Here is a 22,909-nt window from a genome sequence, read left to right as displayed (position 1 = left end):
TGAGTGTCTCCGATTTTCATCCTATTAAATAACTGATTATTTTAATAACAAGTAATATTTTTGAGATTGGAGATCTTAATACTAATATACATATGTCAAAATGAATTTTGGTGGTATACACATTTGAATATTCATAAAAATATGACTTGTATATACATGATTTTGAATTAGAGGACAATGATATATCAGTCTCTTAGAATTAATAATTATTACATGCATAATAATAGGAAGCATTTTCCACAATCATTAGACTTAATGTATACTTTTTTCCCTTTCAGTCACGATTTCATTGGAGAATTTACAACAAGCTACCGGGAACTTTCTAGAGGGCAGTCCCAATTCAATGTATACGAGGTGAGAAGCATTTTATTTTTGTCACTTTAAGTTAACCCTTTGTCTTAAAATATGGATTTTTGCAAAGGATAAGTGCCACAGGTTAACTTAGCAACAATATATGATTTTAAGAATATTAAAACTCCTTTACCCAACTTGTTTCTTAGACTAAATGATATTATTTATCTTCAAGTCACATGGCCTTTTAAATCTGGAGTGATTTTGAATTTTTACATGTGAAACTTTAAAAATTAAGTATGGATATGTTAATTTTTAAGCTTCATCTTTTATATTTTGTCTTCCTACCAACTTGCCCACCAAAACTTCCTTAATAAAAAAAGGAAATGTGCACTCAGTTGCAATCAGTGGCACTGTACAGTGGCCTGAGATCTGCGGAGTGCCTTCGCTCTCATTCATGTGCAAACTAGAGGGAGTGACAAGGCAGTCCACAGTCAGTAGGAAAGCATGCTGGGGCCTACAGTGTGGCACTGGATGGAGCCACTGCTGGTGACACCTCTGGCACCCTTATTTGGAATGCCAGTGAAGTCCCTGCTGATCTTCTGATCCAGCTCCCTGCGAATGGCCTGGAATGCAGTGGAGGATGGCCCAAGTACTTGGCCCCACTACCCATATGGGAGACCAGGATGGAGTTCCTGGCTCATGTCTTAGGGAATGAACAAGTGAATGGATCTCTTTTTCTGTCTCTTCTTCAGTTGGTATGTTTCTGCCTTTGAAATAAATAAATCTTTAAAAAAATCCATTTATTAAAGCAAGTCCACAGTACTTACTTCTGTCTTAAACCACTTCGATAGTTGATCAGCAAGCATGTGTTGGGACACCTGGCATAGTTTAGCACTGTTCATCCTTGAGCTGTGGTATTGCTATATTCCTATAATTTAATATTTGTGGAGGTCAAAGGAAAATATTATTATCAGTGTTTCATCAAGAATAATAACCTTTCTCTGCCAAGTTGACATTAAAATTGGCCTCTTTTAAGTTAAAAGTGAAGGAGTCTCCTTCACCTACCACCTTCTTACTGCACTAAGTATTCCACACACTAATTTGTGCACTTGTAAAAATTACTAAATGTCTTCCATAGCCCATATTTTGTGTATCCCTCTGGAGATACAAAGATGACTAAAAAATGTCAGTGTGCAATGGGAGAGGCAGACATATGAAGTAGAGCTGACAAAGGCTCTCTGTAGTAGTGGTCCTAATCCAATTTAATCTGTTTTCTGAGTTCTCCTGGCACTGCTTTATCCAGTGCCTCGTTACCTCTTCATAGGTGGTTAGAAATAGAATCCTGACTGTTGTCTCCAGTCTCTCTGCGTGGATCTCTGTCCTTTCGACTGAGTAGACCGTGCTCTGACTGAAACCTCAGTTGAAGAGCGTCCCAACCCTGCACTCTGATATCTAGGATCTCCTCGACATGGCTCCTGCTCACTTTTTCAGACTCATTTTGAATCTGTTTTTGACCTCTGTTTCAGTCAAACCCTTTCCAGACTGCTGTCTTTGTTGATTTCATTTTTATTGGAACCCTGATTTACATTAATAAATTCTAGCTCAAATAGTACTTACTCATAAAGTCTTTCATCTTTCTTTCCTGGTCAAATGCTGTCCCCATGCTGTGGGTTGAGATGAGCTGGCAGAGCCTCTTACGGCACTACTATATTTTATTGATCCTGTGAAATTGACAGGTGTCACTCTTCTTTCTTATTCCTTGGAGGCTTCAGTTTTGTGCAAATGTAGGAGTGCATTGATACTGCACTGATACTTCTTCATGAAGCCAATGATTAAAAAAATCAGTCTTGTGTCGATAAAATCGACCTCTACCTACGAGGTAGTGTGGGCATTCCATGGAAATTGCTCCCATTATGAAGCAGTTGTTAGGTCAGAAAACCTCTTAGATATTCACACATTGGGTGATCTATTGTGCTAGGGTATTTAATTCTTGGGTGTTTTTGTTGGTGGTGGTGGTGGTGTTTTTTTGGTTTTTTTTGGTTTTTTTTTTTTTTTTTTTTTTGACAGGCAGAGTTAGTGAGAGAGAGAGACAGAGAGAAAGGTCTTCCTTCCATTGGTTCACCCCCCAAAAGGCCGCTAGGGCTGGCGTGCTGCGCCAATCCGAAGCCAGGAGCCAGGTGCTTCCTCCTGGTCTCCCATGTGGGTACAGGGCCCAAGGACTTGGGCCATCCTCCACTGCCCTCCCGGGCCACAGCAGAGAGCTGGACTGGAAGAGGAGCAACCGGCACTGGAACCCGGGGTGCCGGCACTGCAGGCAGAGGATTAGCATAGTGAGCCATGGCACCGGAAGGGTATGTAATTCGAGCAAGCTACATTTCTTAGATATTCTTCACTTTAAATTTTCTAGAAAGCAATACTAATTATTGTGGACCTTGAATGTTATAACCTGTTCCCTAGAAGAAGCAGATGGTGAAAGATGCTCAGTGCATAGGTGAGTGAGAAGAGTACCTCTGACAAACGAAGCTCTCTTTCCCGAGGCTCCCCAGCAAGTGTGCAGAGAAACAGTGCCCACATGACTGGCCAGGAGTCCTAGAAGCATTTGTAAAGCAGTACATGCACCAGACGCCAAGGCACCCGATTAAACTACTGTCTTCAAAATTACCTAACGTGTTTGAATTGTTTCGTCTGTTTTTTCAGGTGGTGAATCCCAAAAAGAAAGGAAAAAAGAAGAAGTATACAAATTCTGGAACTGTAAGTCAAGTTTTTGTGTTACCCATTAAACATTAAAATTGATGAATAAAGCCTAAGTGGGCATTTTAAATCAGGCTGGAAACAAGTAAAACTGGAGCTTTGTATCATGTAGGATTGCACCATGAACGTGACACAGCAGTCGGCTGCCTAGGGAGATGTTGCCGTTGATTTCTCAACAATGTTGCAATGGGTTCGTTTCTGAGAAGAGCAGCGTGGTGGGGGCAAGAGGCTCGGAGTCAACACACAGACCCCGGGGAGTCGGGTGAAAGCAGGCTTGAGGCGAGCAGCCCGCAGACTCGTTTATTACAGTTGGTACAACAGCTTATATAGCCAAGACCAGCCAATCTGGTCAAGGGGCGGTCTATACCCCAACCAATCACAGCCTGTCGCCAGGCAGTTTCAAATCCATCCAATCACAGCCTGTCGCCAGGCAGTTTCAAATCCATCCAATCACAGCCTGTTGCCAGGCAGTTTCCAAAGCCATCCAATCACAGCCTGTCGCCAGGCAGTTTCCAAAGCCAGGTGGGTTTCAAAGCCATTCCTGAGTAACTGATGCTTGCTTGCCAGTGGCCACCTTCGCATGGCCTTCTCATTCCACTACATTTCCCCCTTTTCATTTATTTTTGAGCAATGGGAGGCATGATTCTTGGCCATACCATTGTTGACCCCGTTTCCATGTGGTCTCTGTATGCAGCTGTGCCTGTCTTAGGTTGTCCCCCAGGGGATCTTACCCGTCATTGACTAACCAGTGCTCAAATCGAGAGACCACAGGATTGCTTGCTCAGATAGGGGTAGGAATGAGGAACAATGGTTATCAGGAATGGCATGACCACACACAGGCTGTGGGCCATTTGAGTGGCTGACCAGAGCTAGTGGGGTACACAACGGTAACAGATATGGCTTTGGGCAGTTTCTCAGGGTAGGATGATAGGGCAGGTGTGTCTGCTAACAAGGCGGAGTCTCGGTCTTGTTCAGCTGGTTCTGGTTGGCTGTCAGTTGCAGGCTTGATGTTTCTGGCTGGTACCCAAATGGGCTGTTCCGCATTCTCTGGAAAGACACAAGCATATCCTCGACCCTTGGTTAATAGAAGCCTTTTTACAGGCGTTGGAATCCAGGGCCTGAATTTTCCGTACACTTCGACATTAGCAGCAAACATGCTGATGGCATGGGATCTAGCAGCTGCCCTGAGATACTGGGGTGCCCGAGGACTGCCACAAATGTGGGGATCCTCACTGGGTGCGGATGGGATGACCTCGCATGAGTTATTGTGTAAAGGTCCTCTTAGTTCATCCCACGGGTATGTGGGGGGTGGCTGACTAGGCATTGCTACCTTGTTTGCTACATTGTTTTTTTCACTGTCAGAGCTCTCTCTCCCTAAGTCATTAACCATTGTCTGTGAGACAGGGACCTGGAGTGTCAGGCTCCTATCACTCACAGATTCACTATGTTTGATAATCTGCACAGGATTCTGAGAGGGGGGTATCTTTCCCATGTCTGAACGCTTAAGAGCAACACTGTACGCCAACTCTAGCCAGAGGAAAGACACATACAGCGCTGCTACCGTAACAAAGCAAATTCCTAGCACCTCAGCTGTGGATGGCATTTTGCAGGAGGTTTCCCTACGTTAGACAAACAGATAGTAGTGTATCAGATCGTACGTATGTCCTGTGCTTAGTGGGGAACTTCCTTGATTCGTTAGGTCAAGGCCGTATGCCCACACGGTGTCTCCTGAGCGTCACCTCTCTCGAGTGAGGGAAGATGACTTGGTTCCGAATTCTGGGATGATCAGTCCCTTATGTGAATTCGCCGGGCGAACCGAAAGTAAAAGGAGGAGCCGAGAAGTGACATACGCTTCAGGGCGGTGTGTGCTAACCTGGGGTCACTTAGACCGAGGACAAGGACAAGGAAAGGGGCGTAGGAGGGGGTTCTGTGCTCACCCTCACAGAACCGAACAGCACAAAAAACACCGAGGGGCCTACTTGCCGAAATGCAGGGGGGACCTCGCCGAGTCCGACATGCTGTTTCTTTCTCAGTCACGTGATCACAGAGGAGGACTCCCCGCTGGGGCAGAAGGCCTGGCTTCCTGCAGGTCCTCCTGTGGGCTGAGTTTCCGGAGGGCAGATCATGTGTTCTTCAGAGGAGTCCGAGTACAGAGAATCAGGCAGACATGGAAAAGTTTAAGTCGTATTAAGAAAGACCTGGGGCCGGTGCCGTGGCTCACTTGGTTAATCCTCCGCCTGTGGCGCTGGCATCTCATATGAGCACCGGATTCTGTCCCGGTTGCTCCTCTTCCAGTCCAGCTCTCTGCTGTGGCCTGGGAAGGCAGTGGAGGATGGCCCAGGTACTTGGGCGCCTGCACCCGCATGGAAGACCAGGAGGAAGCATCTGGCTCCTGGCTTTGGATCGGCACAGCACACTGGCCGTAGCGGCCATTTGGGGGGTGAACCAACAGAAGGAAGACCTTTCTCTCTGTCTCTCTCTCACTGCCAACTCTATCTGTCAAATAAAAATTTAAAAAAAAAAAATTAAGGTAGAAAGACCATACCCTTAATGTCGCCCCTAACTGTTAAGTAGATTTATTTTACGGGGTGTGAAGGTGCTCGTTGGTAATGCATTAAACGTGACAACTGTGGGGATGGATGCTGTGCTAAATCAGCGCAGTAGGGTACAAAGATGAATGTATCTGAAAATTGTGTTAAAAAAAACGAAATCATCTTATTGAGTAAAAAAATGCTGAAATTTTCCCCCTAAGATTTACTTTCCTTTGGAGAGGCAAAATCTGAGTTTTCTCTGTGTTCCTGTGTCAGGATTCCTGAGAGGCAGGACACCCGCAGGGTAGATGATCTTGCCCAGACTGAGTCATAAGCGCCGCGTCCTGCCCTCTGCAGGGTGGCTCACTGACTCTGGGTTTCAGCTTGAACCATTTTCCAGCACCCTTTTGTCTTCCCTTTTATCTAAACTCAGAAGGAGAGCAGTGTCCTGTTAGATAATTTTCAAGCTGTACTTCAAAGTGAGTAAACTGGTCATAGAAAGGAGTTAATTTTTTCTTCTTTTCTGGTCCAGTCCCTTCTGCTAATTTTCAGTGTTAGAGCCGTCAGTCCTAGCAGATTTTAATAAACTATCATGTATTTAGTGCTTTTTCCAAACGCTAGGAAGTAGGGTTTTCTCTGTGTCATTTAGGGGGAAAAAGTCCTTTCAGGGTTACAGTTAGTTCTGCTAGAGCTAATTCTGTGTTTCTTTTCCAGGTAACATTACTCTCCTTCTTGGTAGAAACGGAAGTTTCTTTCCTTGACTACATCAAGGGAGGGTAAGTAATGCTGTGAGATTGTTCGTTGCTTAGGCATTCCTGATGGTGTGTGGCAGGTGCTCCCACGCGGAGCCCAGCCACTGAGCTGAGCTTGCAATGCTGCCCCTCTCGCTCTTCTGTTTTAGACTGTGTATATCCCACTGCTCTCATTTGGGGGACAAGCTGCATCTCTAACCAAGAGAAGGGGCTTCGTTGTATCATTGATGGTCATAGGTGGAGCTGTTATGTATACTTTCTTGAGTGTTTTTATTTGCCCAACGTGCAGAACCTTGTGTTATCTTTAAAGAGCACGAAGGCTGCAGGGCCTGATAGAATGTGGGTGCTGACTGTAGAATGTGAATGGAATGCAGCGTGTCACAGGGTGGCCGTGCAGGAGTTGGGGCAGTTGTCACTTGCTGTCCCCCAGCCTTCTGGGCAGGAATGCATTTCAGGAACAGACACTGTGGCCATTCTCAGCACCTTCCAGGAGCTATTCTGTGCTAGTAATGCATTGTGCATTCTTACACTAGGGCCAACAGGGAGATCTTTGCAGTTTTGTTTCTCTTTTTATTCTGGTTGGTCCTGTGTTAACCTAAGTAAGCACAGGTGGAGACGGAGAATAGTGTTCCTTGTTTCACAGGATCAAACGTCCACTTTCCCCTGTATTTACCACACACAGAAACATTGAGAGGAAGGTGGAGTGTGTGAGGGGAGTTGACGGGGAGTGATAGTTGGAGGCATCACCCAGGTAAACCACTTCCGAATGACAGTTCAGCGGATGGTTTCCCAGGCCGCCTCCCTGAGACATCGCCTAACCCTAACCCTAACCAGGGAAGGAGGGGCCAGGAGACCCAGGCCAGTGTCACAGAGGACACAGCTTGGCCTTTCTCGCTCTAATGAGATAAAACAAAGGAACAAATACCAGTACCTGCCTAAACAGGTAGTCCTTGGGCAAGGGAGGGCTTTAGGGTTTGTGCACAAATGAAAGGAAAAGATAAGCTTACTTGGGTGCAAGACGACTTGGGAGTCCATGCACCGTTTTGTTCATAATACGCATCTTCACAAGCTTTATGGACACCCCTTCCAGTGTGGGTATCTTGAACCCCACTCTGAAGCTTCAGGTGATATCAATAAAGTTAGAGAAGTACTAACTAGAAAAAGGAGTTTGCCAACTCTCCTTCATCTTCCAACATCTGCATATTTTTAATCTTTAGTAGATGGGGAAATCAAGAGTTGATTTGTTATACAAATAGATCTTTTTTTTTTTCTTGTGTCAAAGACTTAGTAGCCGTAGGAGGCAGTTGAAGAAAAGGAAAGGAAGACTGTGGATAACACATGCTGTGTATGCTGAAGGGAGGGGCTCCATGATGAGGCTGTGGTTTGCATGTCAGAGCAACCAAGTCTGAATTTGTTCTGTCTTGTCCCTTATGAGCATGTGTGAGGCATGTGTCTATAAGAAATTTTCCGTGCGTTTGGTCAACAGTGTGGATCGAGTTGTAGTTTATTGAGTCTATCAGTAACAGTTGCTTGACTGCGTTACCCCTGACATCACTGTGAGTTGATCATGTTCCTCTTTTGGAAATCCTTTGTGTTAACCCGGGTGCGTGAGCTTCTGCAGCGCAGGAACAGTGGTGACCTCAGCGAATCATGTCGTCATATGTCTCCACTGCTGTGGATCTCGAGGTTCCTGCTCTCGGCTTGCATGCTTCCTCCTCCCAGTGCTGCCTGTGCTGGTGGGAATGCCAATACCTTTTCTGTTACAAGTCAATGAGTAAGCGGAGCCCCAGCTTAGGAGGCACTCTTTGTTCAATCTGACTTTGAGACTTTTATAAGAACCTATTTTAAAAAAATATTTATATAGGGGCCGGCACTGTGGTGCAGCGGGTTAACGCGCTGGCCTGAAGTGCCAGCATCCCATATGGGCTCTGGTTCGAGACCCAGCTGCTCCACTTCCAATCCAGTTCTCTGCTATGACCTGGGAAAATAGGCCCAAGCCCTTGGGTCGCTGCTCCCACGTGGGAGACCCGGAAGAAGCTCCTGGCTCCTGGCTTCGGATCGGCACAGCTCCGGCCATTGCAGCCAGTTGGGGAGTAAACAAGTGGATGGAAGACCTCTCTCTCTCTCTCTCTCTCTCTCTCTCTCTCTCTCTCTCTTTTTATTAAGTTTTATTCAGGAGATCATCTCTGTCGTGCCAGTCCTTATGTTGTAATGACAGGCAAATCACTATAATTTAGATTTCAGTTTTCTGTACTTTACATGACTCTGATATTCTAAAGTCCACTGGTAAAATGATTTTAGTAGATCTTCCAAACAAACCTACTGCGGCCTTAATGATACCTGATTTGGTTTTCTTGGTTCTGACCTTACTGTTGATATCCTTAAAGAAGACTCACTCCAACGTATGGATGTACCATACTTGGTCATTTGCTGACCCCTTATCCTGTGTCCGGCCAGTGAGCTAAGTGTCTTCAGGGAACTGACTGTCCCCTCTCTGCATGGCCCCTTTGCCCTGGCCTCTCCTTTCTCCTTCCCTCTCTTTCCCCCTTAAGAAATAGACATGCTGATAATTTTCTCTTTCCAGAAATAATTACAGTAAAGTTCATTTCTTTGTACTGTTTACTTTTCGGTATGTGTGTACTTGATATATAATTTCTGTTCCCTGCTGAAGTCCTGTTTAGTTTACGTAGCCTGAGTGTAAATTCATATCTTGACTTACAGAATACGTAAGGATGTTATTAGAAGACACATAGGAAGATTTAATCTTCATTTAGCTGTTAGTTACAGGGATTGGTCAAGGTATGTACTTCATAGAATATCTGATGTGTTTTACATGTAAGAAATGAGAACTGGAGTTTCATATTCCAAGGGTTTTAAAAAGACTCAGTTGATAGGAGAATGACAAATCATAGCACCTTGACATGAGGAACACCAGTGTTAAAATCATTGTGAGAATAAATTTCCACAGACATCTCTCCCAGCTATTTCATGGTATACTATTTTTCTTGATAGATTTCCTACAGGTTTGCTTTAACTTGTTGTAGACCTTATGAGTCATTTGGATGTTCTCCCCCTGATAATAAGGAAACTCAGCTCCCAAGTGTATCAGTGCAGTGCAGTGACTGCAAGTCACATTAATAGCTGACAACGAACTTCCATCGAAATTTCTGAAGGTAACAGCATAGAATACATGAGCTGCACTTGTTTCAGATTAGAACTAACTGCAGTTGTGGGTAGCTGCTTATGGGTGGTCTCGGGGTGCCCGTTGGTCCCCTGTGAACTGCGCCACGGAGGTGCCTCCTGCAGACGTCTTTGTCATCACAGACGTGTCTCCTGTAGCCACAGAACATTCATATCACTGTTTAGCATCTCAGTGGTATTTACAACTCATCATCATAATTGTCTGAAACCACACATTTGCTGAGTGAGAAATTGTAGAAATAAGTGTTTTCACTCACAAATTTTAAAATATTATACCATTATGAAGATAAATATAAAATGTTTAAAAGTTAGGTAAATTTGGAAGTGTATAATGTGATGTCAGATCCCTATGATCACACATTCTAGGGGTAGTCAACCGGAGAAATTTTCTATAAATTACTCTGTTTCTTGACAATCTCATTCCATCATTTTATAACAGTGGCATCACTGTGTGTGCAGTACTCTGCACTGTTATTTCCTCTTTAAATACATGGTGTATCTGTGTGACTATGCTACTACTTACAAAGCTACCTTATTTCAACAGACTTCCATTGTTTGAATGGACGTTTTAGTAAATTCAGTGTTCTTTTTAAATCATAGCAAAACTGCCACATAAAACTGGTGTGCACGTGGCTTTTTGTGCACTTGGTTAAGTGTGCATGTAGGGGTACTTCCTAGAAATAATATTGCTGAGTTAGCTGGTATGTTTGTAGTACAGTCTGCAGATTAGGTTGTATTGCTCAAAGACTGTCATAACTTACTCTCCCAGCATCTGGGTGTGAATTGCCATACACTTACCCATGCTTCATAGTGTCCATTATTTTTCACGTTTGCTTCTAAGTTTCCCGTCATTCTCAGCTCTCATCTGTGAAACCTCTGTTTGTTAGTCAGTTGTGTGTCCTTTCTAAAGCGTGTGTTCAACCAGCTATGGATTTGGAAGCTCAGCTTGCAGAGTCCTTTCTTCTCCCGCTGTTCTCTGTTCTCCCAGCACCTCCCCCCTCCCCCCCAGAAAGCTGCGAGTGTTTTCTGCTGGAGGCAGAACACAGAAAGGCAGCTTGCAGCTACACTCCTCGGAGTGGGTAGCACTGTGCATCCATTTCAGTCACCTCCAGAGGCTTCTCACCTGACCCCTCCACTCTTAACTTCTGCTCTCTGATGAGACTAAAGAAGAACATAAAATAAATAACTGTCATCAACCTAAATGGCCCCAAGGAGTACAGTGGGTGGCAGCATTCATTACTACTTGGTAGAGTTGTGGAATTGTCAAGGTTAGCTTTTAGTTTTTTCACTCTCTTATTTATATAAGGCAAACAAATTTCATGTATTTCATATGTACAGATTTATAGGTGTAGTGATGCTTCCCACTCTGCCCCCGCTCCTGCCAGTGTTCCCACCTCACTTCTCTTTCCTTTCTTATTCTTTTAATTTTTACAGTGACATACTTTGTCTATTTTATAATCTTAAATTTAACCTTCTTCTAAGTAAAGAATTCAGCTAATACAAGGGGAAAAAAAAACCTGTTCCTTAATGGTAGAGACCAAGGCTGTAAACAGTAATGGAATCTCACAATGTCAATTTTGCTCATACATATTATTTTTTTATACTGTATTAGTTAAAAGAGATCAGGGAAGCCATTTGATATTTGTCATATTGGGACTGGCATATTTCACTGAGTATAATAGTTTCCATTTGCACCCATTGTGTTACAAAAATAGAATTTCATTCTTTTTAATGGGTGGGTAGTATTCCATAGTGTATATATACTACATTTTAGTTGTCCAGTCATCAGTTGAACATCGAGGGTGATTTCATATCTTAACTATTTGGAGTTGGCCTGCACTTAACAGTGAGGCACAGATGAGTCTTTTATGTGCTGCTTTCATTTCGCTTGGGTAAATTCCCAGGAGTGGGATGGCTGGCTCATATGATAGATCTGTTGTTAGCTTCCTGAAGTATCTCCATATTGTCTTCCACAGTGGCTGTACTAGTTTACATTCCCACCAACACTAGATTAGGGAACCTTTTTTCTCCAAACTCTCACCAGCATTTATTGTTTAATGATTTCTTTGTGAGAGCCATTCTAACTGGGATGAGGTAAAACCCCGTTGTGGTTTTGATTTGCATTTCCCTGATGGCTAGTGATCCTGAGCATTTTTTGATGTGTCTGTTGGCCATTTGAATTTCCTCTTTTGAAGAATGTCTATTCAAGTCCTTTGCCCATTTCTTAACTGCATTGTTTTGTTGTTGTTGAGTTCCTTGAGCTCTTCATAGGTTCTGGATATGAATCCTTTATCAGTTGCATAGTTTGCAAATATTTTCTCCTGTTCTGTCTCCCATTGCTTCTTTGCTGAGTGTTTCCTTTGCAAAGCAGAAGATTCTTAGCTTGATGTAATCCCGTGAGTCTGTTTATTTGCTTTGATTGTGCTTCTCAGGTCTGTTCAGGAAGTCTTTGCCTACGCTCATGTCTTACAGTGTTTCCCTGATGTTCTTCTCTAGCAGTTTATGAAATCAGTTCATAGATTTAGATCCTTGACATATTTTGAATTCATTTTTGTATAAGGCATAAGGTGGGAGTCTTGTTTCATACTTCTGCACATGGAGTTCCAATTTCCCCAACACTCTTTGTTGAAGAAACTATTCTTTCTCCAGGGCATCATTTTAGCTCCTTTGTCAAAGATTAGTTGCTTGGAGATGTATGGGCTGATTTCTAGGGTTTGTATTCTGTTACATTTGTCTGCATGCCTATTTTTGTGCCAGTACCAGGCTCTTTTGATTATTACTACACTGTAGTATGTCTTGAAATCTGGTATTGCAGTACCTCTGAACTTTTTTAAAAAAAATTCTTTATTTATTTGAAAGGCAGAGTTACAGAGAGACAGAGGTGGCAGTGGTGGGGGTGATCTTCCATCTACTGGTTCATACCCCAAATGGTCACAGTGGCTGGAGCTGTGCTGGTCTGAAGCAAGAAGCTTGTTTTGGATCTCCAATGTCGGTTTAGGGGCCCAAGGACTTGCACCATCTCCCACTGCTTACCCAGGTTATAGCAGAGAGCTTGATTGGAAGTGGAGTAGCCAGGACTTGAGCTGGTGCCCATGTGGGATGTCGGCACTGCATGGTGGTGGCTTCACCTGGTATTAGCATGAAGTTACAATCATGAGTGGAGTCACAGTATGAACCCAGGTACTGCATTATGGGATGTGGGTGTCTGAGCAGTGTCCTAACCATAGCATCACACTCCCACTCCAGCCTTTATTACTTTTATTTGTGGTGGTTCTGTTGCTAGCTTGGGCTCATGTCCCTACGTGGGAAGTCTAGAGGAAGTTCCTGACTTCAGACCAGCCCTGCTCAGCCCTCATTCAATCTGATGCTGGCTGTGGGCTTGTCGTATATTGCCTTGATTGTGTTGAGAAGTGGTCCTTCTATACCCGATTTACCTAAGGTGTTTTTTTTTTTAATCATGAAAGGATGTTGTATTTTATCAAATACTTTATGTGCATCTATTGAGATAATTGTAACACTTTGAATCTTCAGTTTCTTAATATGATGTATGCAGGAATCTATCCATTTCTTCTAGGTTTTCCAATTTGTTTATAGCTGTTTGTTGTAATTCCTGTTGTTTCATTGTTCTCACATGTATGTACTTTATCATTTATTAATTTGGGACTTCTCCCTTTTGTGTGGTTAGTTGGGCCAACCGTGTATCAATTAAAAAAAAAAAAAACAGGTCATAATTTCACTGATCTTTTGTGTTTTTCCAAAATTGTTTTCTTCTATAGTTTTAATTATTTCTTTCCTCCTACTAATTTTGGTTTTAGTTATTGTTTTTCAAGGTCCTTGAGATGCCTTGATAGTTCATTTATTTGATGTCTTTATGTAGGCACTAACTGGTATAAACTTCCTGCTTAATGCTGTTTTTGCTGTATACCATCATAAGTTTTGCTATGTTGTGTTGTCATCTTCATTCGTTTCCAGGAATTTTTTTATTTCCCTTTTGATGTTTTCTGTGACCCACTGTTCGTTGAGGATCATGCTGTTCAGTCTCCATGTATTTACATATTTTCTAGAGATTCGCAGTTGTTAATTTCTGGCTTAATTTCACTGTGTTGGACATCTGTTGTGGGCATGGGGGGGTATGGTCACGCCTGGTGGAATCACAGCCTCAACTTCTCTCTCTCAGGGCGGTCAGTTGCCTGGGGTCAGCCCGCAGTGGGTGCTGCCCTCACGCATGCTGGCGCATGAACCACACAAAGGGTCTGTGCAGACTCCGTGTGACCACAGAATCCACGATGACCTGCTCCAGGCAGTCGGGGGGTTTGAGCCTCTGACGCCAGACACCCAGCTATACTGCACACCCTATCGTGCAGTCCCAGAATTCCCACGGTCACAGTGCACAAGGCTCCCCAAGTCACGGAGTGCAGAGGATCCCTCCTGGCCCCACAAGCCCACACTGTCCACAGAGAGAGCAGAGATGCTCCCAGAACTGGGTGCCCACGGGTGCTCGGCCTTGGCCGTTTAGCCCCGGGGCCTGTTCTCAGAAGCTGGTGTCTGCTCCAGCCCACGGCTGCGAGAGTCGTGTGTGGCGTCCCTGGTCACTGGTGCACGTGCACTGTTCCATGCTGCTCCACGGCATCCCTCTTCCTTCTGTAGAATTTCCACTGCAAACTTCTACCCAACTCCCCCCTGCGAATGCACTCCCTCTGCTTTTCTTCCATCTTCGCCTTGTTAGAATCAGCACACCTTTCCCCTATTCAGCCATCTTGGGCTGCCAAGGTGAGCTTTTCAGAAGAGATAACACCACCAGAATCAAAGTAACTCATCACTTTTGAAAGGCAGAGAGACAGAGACAGGAAGAGAGCCACACAAAGAGAGATACACAGAGAGAGACACTATTTACTGGTTTACTCCAACAGCTGGGGCTGGGCCAAGCTGAAACCAAGAGGCAGTAACTCACTCCAGGTCTCCAGTGTGAGTAGCAGGGACCCAGTATCACTGCCACCCAGGGTACCCATTAGCAGGAAGTTAGAATCAGGAACGAGCCACAGTGTGAACCCAGGCACTGCGTTATGGGACGTGGGTCTCTGAGCAGTGTCCTAACCATAGCATCACACTCCCACTCCAGCTGTTATTACTTTTATTTGTGGGTTGTCCTGTTGCTAGCTTAGCGGACCTCAGTTCAGGGACATCTTCCTTGTACCCTCCTAATCTAAGAGAACCTGCTGGTAGGTTATGCTTACCTAGAATCTTCATTGAGAAGTAAAGTTGAGGTCCTCAAAAGGGGTGAAAAATCCCCATATAAAATGTAAATACAGCAACTGAATTGATACTCTAGCTAATTCTGGTCCATCGAAAATAAACTTAGCAGGGGATTTCTTAGATTCCTTTCTTTGTACTTTTCTCTACATTAATTTTAAAAGCCACTTGTCATAGACCTACTGCCTGAGAGTAGGAGGAGTGAGGAAGGGGCAGAGCAGGCAGTTTATATGGATGATGTAGTGGTCTTCCTTATCAAAATCTGAGAGTAAGTATGCATAAAGAATTCTTTAATCACATTTTAAAAATTTCAAATCTCATTTTCTTGCAAAAACATGGTTGAATCCAACATTATAAAAATTGTTATTTATCCTGAGTCCAAGTAGAAATTACACAGAGTTAAGAATGAACATATGGGGGCCCGTCTTTGGTGTGGTGGGTAAAGCTGCCAACTATAACGCTAGCATACCATATGGATGCCGATTTGGGTCTCAGCTGCTCCACTTCCAATCCTTCTCTGTGCTGATGGCCTGGGAAAGCAGTGGAAGATGGGCCAAGTGCTTGGGACCCTGCATCCACGTGGGAGACCCACAAGAAGCTCCTGATTTTGGACCAGCCCAGCTCAGGCTGTTGTGGCCCTTTGGAGAGTGAACCAGTAAATGGAAGACCTATCTCTCTCTCTCTCTCTCTCTCTCTCTCTCTCTCTCCCTCCCTCCCTCCCTCCCTCCCTCCCTCTCTCCCTCCCTCCCTCCCTCCCTCTCTCTGTCTCCCTCTGACTCCCTCTGTCTCTGTCTCTCTCTCTGTCTCTCTTTGCCTTTCAAGTAAATAAATTTCTTAATAGTAAAAAAAGAACATATTTAAATACCGAACAATTGTTTTCAAAGCTCTTTAAAATCTCCCTCTTGAAAGGAACTTCCTTTTATGCTCAGTTGCTGCTATCTGATGTTCTAGTATTCCATTCTATTAGTCGTTATTGATGTAGACATTTACTGAAATTATAATTGTTTGTGGAACTGTTCGGTTAGCTTGCTGCTTTTCACTCCCTGTCTCAGTCCCTAAGACATTGTGTTTGGCTTTCCTAGACAGGTTTCTGGCTGCAGGTGCCTGGTGAGCAGCTGAGTGATGCATTCTAAATCAGTCAGGATTCAATTACTATGCAAATATTCTCTAAAATAAAAACCTGACCTTTCTTATTTTCTCTTTTTGCCTTCATAACAGTACTGTGTTTTTCCTGGAGGTTGAGATACATTTTAGTACATGAGGTAGTGAAAGAGTTTATTTTCTAAATAGAAGAATCAACTCCATAAAGAAGCTTCATTACAGAGTAATAAAGGCTGATTGTGTCATCTGCGTGATTGACCTTGGGTCATTAGTTTTAGTCATTCTCTGTAGAATCTTTTATTTCTCTTATTAAAATTAATTTCAGGTGGCAAAATTTTGTATTATTTGATAAAGAGGTTTATTTCAGTCATCGTGAGTAAGGTCATTATCAGATCCTTTTCCTGCACACACTATTCTGAAATCTAAGATCCTTCCTTAGGTAGCGTCGTCATGGTTTTCCTTATTGTTATTTGTGAGATGGGCAGCTTTCTGTCTACAGACCCATGGAACATGTTTCCTGTTCATGACAGCTTGCTCTGAGCCATGGAGGGCAGAATCATATTTTAGTCAGCTCTGTGTGCGGGGCAGTCCCTCTGCTCTTGAGTCATCACCGAGCTCTGCTCTGCCATCATCGATTCTGAGACAACGATCTGGGAAGGTTCCTACAACCCTTTAACCTGCAGATGAAGGGGGAAACAGGTAACAGATTCTGTTGCACAATGCTTCCCTGCTAAGTTATAAGAATTTCACATGAACATAAAACCCTATTCTGCACTTTTATTAGAACATTGAGTTAATTAGAAGCTCACAGATCTGCACACTGTCATTTTCTTCTCTGAAAATAATCTCTAACTCTCACCCAGCCAGCCCAACTGGGCCAGACAAGATGCTACTGCTTATACCCACTGCCTCTTCACAGGTGTACTTTTTTCATTTTTTCATTTGGGAAGCAGAGAGACAGACAGATCTCCCACCTGCAGGTTCATTCCTAGATGTCCATGGTGGTGGGAACTCAATCCGGCCCTCCCATGAGGGTGGCAGAGACACGACCACTTGAGAGCCATCACTTGCTGCTTCCAAGGTTGTGTGTTAACAAGAAGCTGGAATTAGGTCCCGGGACTCAAATCCTAACACTCTGATACAGGAAGCAGGCATCCCAACCCTGTGTCTTAACCAGTAGGCCCATATGTCCACCTCTCCTGGTTGTCATTTTAATTAACCATTTGTAAGACTTCTCTCTTCAAAGTGACATAATTCTGAAATGTTTTTGTAGTGCTCAACACAGTACAGCCATTGAATATAGACTAAGAGAGCCATTTTTTTAAGAATTATTTATTTGAGCGAAAGAGCTACAGAGAGGTAGAGCCAGAGAGAGAGGTCTTCCATTCCACTGGTTCACTCCCCAGATGAACACAACGGCCAGAGCTGAGCCCATCTGAAGCCAGGAGCCTCCACTAAGTCTCCTATGCAGGTGCAGGGATCCAAGGCCTTGGGCCATCTTCCACTGATCTCTCAGGCCACAGCAAAGAGCCAAATTGGAAGAGTAGCAACTGAGACTCAAACCGGCACCCATATGGGATGCCGGCACCGCAGACTGGGGCTTTAACCCACTGTGCCACAGTGCCAGCCCCCAGACAGCTATTTTAAGCGTTAATTTCCACCTGTTTTCCTTCTGAATCTCTCAGCATAACTAAAACATGAACAAACAGAACTATGTTGAACAGAGTGGGACTCAGTGAACTGGATTATAAACCTCTGTGTTCCAGTCTCTCAGATTTCATTGACTTGGAACCTTCCTCTCTCCATGCCTCACACCCCATCTCCAAACAAGACAGATGCACAATGCTTTGGTTTGTCCTCTACCAGAAGGGACGCCCCTGCCCTCTGTGTCGTGGTTGGAATTTACCTGGATGAAAAGCCAGAGGACGGGAAGTAGGAGATTGTCTCAGTGAGCAGGGTATGGGGAAGAACCCCTTTGGGGGGTAAATGTTTGGCAAAGAAGTAGTTGCCGATTCCTGAGGCTGGGTCCGGTACTGGCCAGGAAATTGGATTCTGGCATTGATAATTGGTCATCTCGAATCCTAACTCTGTTTCTTGGTAGTGTAACCTGTTTCCACATTGATGAAAAAGTAGTAAAAGTTGAAGTCCTGTGTCTTAGGATGACTGTGCAGATAAATGGTATATAGTTCACTTTCCATGAATGTTAGCTGCTATATTGTAATCGGTTGAAAAATTCCAGTATGTTTTATCTCATTCGATTATCATAATACGGTTGGTGCAATTGCCCTGGTTAACAGAGACCTGGAGAAGAAAAGGTATGTGCAAGTCTATAAAGTTAGTAAAAGTCCCCTTGTGTTCAGTTCTGTTTGAGGATTGCTTCATGGCACTCTTGATTCCAGGCAGTCCTGTACACTAAAGCTCAGACTCTTGATCCTAAATCTCACATTGACCTGAAATTTCAAATAAAAGGCTTGGATCCCTTTTAAAAAAAATGAAATGTCTTAGTAAAAATAAAACAAATCCAAGAACTGCCTACCTATCATCAGCTCATTTTAAAGGCTAGTGTGGGCTTCTTGGTACTGCTTACTTTAAAGGCAAGTTGAAGATCATTAAGTCTCTTTATCAACAAGTTCCAAAAGGATTTTTTTCCTTCAAGATACTTGGAGCAACTGCAGTGCTACTGTAAAATGCCTGCCTAGGTTCTATAAAATTGGTGGCATTACACGGAGCATGTTGCCGCAGGGAACACATCTTGCTGGGAAAAGCACAAAAAAATTATTTCTTACCCTAATCCAATTTATTGCTTAAAAACTGAATTTGCACATCTAGGATTTTTTATATTGCTTCTCGTGGTGGCACCCAAGTGCTCTGCATTCATTAGACCAGGGAAGAGCTCAGCCCTGTGGCACCGAACAGGAAAAATCTAATAATAAAATAAAAAAACAGAGCCATTCTGCCTTCTATAAATACATTCACAGAGAAGATTATCATATCTAAGTGAAACTCATTTTGACTAAGATTTAAAAAAGAGACAGGAATAGTCACAAGACTCTGATCAACACTGTTTGGATGAACACTTGATTCTGGTCTTGTACAGTTACTTGCTTTCAGAATGTGATTTTCTCGCCAGTTTCCATTACTCTGCAGAGAGTTTTTTCAGAGCGATCCATCTCCAAGTCAGAGAAAGCTCTGCTGGTCTGCTTCTTCATCAGCACTGTGCTCCTGCAGCCCGAATGCTAACAGTCTGCTTTGTATCAGGCAGGTTCTCAGTCTTGTTCCATGATGAGAGTACCAAGTGGAGACTCGCTGGAGTAATGGAAGGCAGTGGATTTTTGAAAAATTATTACTAACACCAGAAAAACAGTGTTAAGTGGTGGGTTAATTATTTACTCTTGAAGCATAGAACTTTCCTTTGAAATATAGGAACTTCGGTTGGAACAAACATTGTATCTGCTTTTTCTAAAGTTATACTATTGCTTACAGCCTGTTTTGCAATCTCTAAAGTTGTTTCACTCAGTTAAAAGGCTGGGGACTTGGAGGAGAAAGTTATTAAAAGACAAGACTATCTCAGCCAGGGCAGGTGGTGGTGGAAAGGGAGAGAAAATTTACCAGACACTGCTCAGGAGTGTTGATTTATGGTGATATTAGTAGATTCAACTATTGCAGATTACAGTACGGTTTTTAAGTTCTTTATAGACAGTGCACCTGCTACTGCCTGCTCTGATTGAAGCATGATTGCACTGCCACTGTTAACCCACCAACCACAATAGAAAGAATCAATGAAAAAAAAGTACATTTTAAAATAAAGGCAGAATTCTGACCCAGAAGGAAAAGGATTATGAAAAAAAAAGATGACATGAGTTACTGAAGGAATTTGTTCTGTAGCATGTAGAGTACTTATTATGTACAGTTTATAATATTTAGAGGACTCCGTCAGAGTAGATATTATCCACCGATTGAGAAAACAGGGGTTCGTAGCACTGCTGATTGGTGCATGGGGTTACAGTAGTTGGTGGTTGTGATTCTGCTAGTTGTGGTTGTGATTCCAGCGCTTTGTCACTTTAAATGGGATTCTGCTTGTTAGTACTTGTGTTGTTTTTTTTGGGTTTGGATTTGATACTTTGGTGGCTTATTTTGATTATGTTTCTTTTGAAATATTTCCTAACTATTGATTAGAAGAAAAAGGTTGGAAATGCTACATATCTTTTCTGATAGGGAGTTCTTGAACTACAGGAACATGAACTTTGTTGTGAAATTTTACTTTGGACCACTCTTAGTGTGTTAAATAGTAAAATAGATCCTCAAAGTCTAGAGAAAGCATGAAGTCTTGTTAATTTATGTAAACTGGATTCAGTAAAGGAATACTGACAGCTGAGGAATCGTATCACTTGTCTTCAGTTTCTTTTTATTCTGCCTTTCAACACTTCTCTGATCCCTGAGCAGGGAGTTGTAGCAGAGCAGGTTAAACCGCCACTTGCAGCACACAGCATTCCATGTGAGTGCAGGTTCGAATCCCGGCTGCTCCACTTCTGATCCATCTTCTTTCTCATGTGCCTGGGAGAGCAATGGAAGATGCTTCAAGTGCTTAGGTCTCTGCCCCATGTGGGAGATGGGTATGGAGTTTCAGGCTCCTGGCTTTGGCCTGCCCCAGCTTCTGCCACTGCGGTTACTTAGAGTGTGAAACAGCAGATGGAAGATCCCTGTCAGTCTCTCCTCTCTGTCTGTAATTCTGCCTTTCAAATGAATAACTCTTCTTGTAAAAACAAGGAAAAAAGAATAAGGTGGGAGCCAAAGCTTAGAGTTCCTGTAGTGGGATTTGGTTTGTGGAATTCCCTGTAGCACTCCCTGCCAAGGTTAGATCATTGGTGGTGCAGTTTGCAGTGGGCAGGTTAAGACCTGAATAGGTGGTGTGAAGTGGGACAGTCTGATTGGGGAGGGTCAGATTCTAGCTAGCTGGAACCCAGGAACTTGATAGGCACGGTATAGGCCAGTATTCAGAAAAGTCTGCTGACCTCAGCACCTAACAGGTAGCATCAGTAATAGAGGTAATGAATCTGCCACTCCCTGAAGGCTTATGGGGAGCTAACAATGAGGTGCAGACTGGTTAAACAGCTTTCCCAGGGTCACATTACTGGTAGTGTAACTTGCATCTGTGATTCTCAAAACCTGCCCTCATTCCATCACATTTCACTTGGTGAGGGGCTTGCCACCTGAGTAGCAGTAAGGTGTAGAATCAGATGTCTGGGCTGTCGTTCATGTAAAGGAACCACATTTAAGAAAGAGGGAGGAAGTAGGCCAGAAAAGGATTCAGGCTTCAGCCCGTGGTGAGAGAAGATCAAGGACAGTGCTGTGTGGCAGGGCCTGGGTCAACTCCAGAACTGGAGTGCATATGGGCACATAAAGGCACAGGTGCAGTCTGGGTGTGATGTGGTAGCAGAGTTGGGTGGGCTTCCCAGCTGCATTTATCGGTACTAGATTCCAGCAAGCGGTGGATCTGAATCTGTGTTTGCCAAGGTTAATTTAAAAAGCGGAGGAAGAAGTCCATCTTTAGGATGTGCTTGTGCAGCTGAACAGGATTTGAAGTTGAAGGGAAAAGAAGACAATTCTGTTTTGTTTGTTAAAATTTATTTATTTGAAAGACAGGACTACAGAGAGAGGAAGAGGGAGAGGGAGAACCTTCCGTCTGCTCGTTCACTCCCCAAATGTCCACAATAGCTGGGGTTGGGGCAGGCCAAAGCCAGGAGCCTCCTCCTGGTCTCCCTAGTGGGTGCAGGGGCCCACGTACTTGGGCCATTTGCCACTGCTTTCCCCAACACATTATCATGGAGCTAGATTGGAAGTGGAGCAGCGAGGGCTCAAATTGGTACCTGTATAGGAAGCTACTAATGCAGACAGTGGCTTAATTCGTTGTGCCTCAGTGCTAGCCCCAGTGTAACTGGACTTAAATTGATTTCTATAGCATCAGTTTATCTGAGAAAGATAATGAAAATCTGCTTGTATTGTCTGCATTATTTTACATGAAATATTTTAAAATTTGCTATAAATTTATTTGATTGAAAGAGTTATATATAGAGAGAGAAAGAGAGAGGGACAGACAGAAAGAGACCTTCCATCTGCTGGTTCACTCCCCAAATGACCGCAATGGCTGGGGCTGGACTGGTCCAAAGGCAGGAGCCAGGAACTTCTTCTGAGTCTCTCCTGCAGGTACAGGGACCCAAGCACGTGGGCCATCATCTCCTGCTTTCACAGGCATGTTAGCAGGGAACTGGATCAGAAGTGCGCATGTTAGCAGGGAACTGGATCAGAAGTGCAGCAGCCAGGACTTGAAGCAGCACCCATGAGTTGCTGGCACCACAGGCTGTGGCTTTACCTGCCATACCACATCCCCAGTCCCAAGGGAGATGATTCTTGTGGACATCTCCATCAGCCTTGTTATTCTTGATAATTAATTCAAAATAACAGATGTAGACAAGATATCCAAGATGGCATTGCTGTGTGTGTGTGTGTGTGTGTAGTCGTCTTTGACGTATACACATAGAGCTACACTTGTTTGGATCCCTTTGCCACATTACTTAATTCTGTCTATCTTGAGATTTGGTTTCTCTGTCATTCACATTTTTTTTGAAATGTATCAAAGTAAAATAGGGAGTTTTCCAAGTGTATATTTTAGCATTAGTGGGACATACACATTGGAAGCCTCATGCAATGTTAGTATTAAATTATACAGTTTAGGCATAACATATATTCTAGAATGTAGTACTGCTGAGTTTCTTGAAATCCTGCTCTTTTTGTCTGTTTCTAAAATGTAAATTGACAACTAAAGTAACACTTCCTAAGCACAATGTTTTGAGGACTTATACGCAATTGTTTTATGAATATTCTCTCAGGAGTAATTTTATGTGAATTTATATTTTTTTACTTGGACATGATTGATTTTTTCTCTGATATTAGACTTCAAGCAATATTAGAAAATGAAAAAGGGTAACAAGATTATTGATGTTTGGTTTACTTTGGTGACACTGATCATTC

General features: G+C 43.4%; 1 protein-coding gene across 1 annotated transcript in view; it reads left to right on the top strand.

Annotated features, from left to right (window-relative positions):
* CPNE8 (copine 8) overlaps positions 1–22,909 on the top strand; it is a 250,977-nt gene that overhangs the window by 171,445 nt on the left and 56,623 nt on the right. Inside the window, exons 11-13 of the mRNA XM_062195063.1 lie at positions 279–354; positions 2,992–3,045; positions 6,291–6,352. Coding sequence (XP_062051047.1) covers positions 279–354; positions 2,992–3,045; positions 6,291–6,352 — 192 coding nt within the window. The remainder of the gene's footprint in view (positions 1–278; positions 355–2,991; positions 3,046–6,290; positions 6,353–22,909) is intronic.

Source organism: Lepus europaeus, chromosome 6 (assembly GCF_033115175.1).
Source record: "Lepus europaeus isolate LE1 chromosome 6, mLepTim1.pri, whole genome shotgun sequence".
Taxonomy (NCBI): domain Eukaryota; kingdom Metazoa; phylum Chordata; class Mammalia; order Lagomorpha; family Leporidae; genus Lepus; species Lepus europaeus.
The sequence above is the reverse complement of the archived record's forward strand: the minus strand, read 5'-3'. Positions and strand labels throughout refer to the sequence as shown.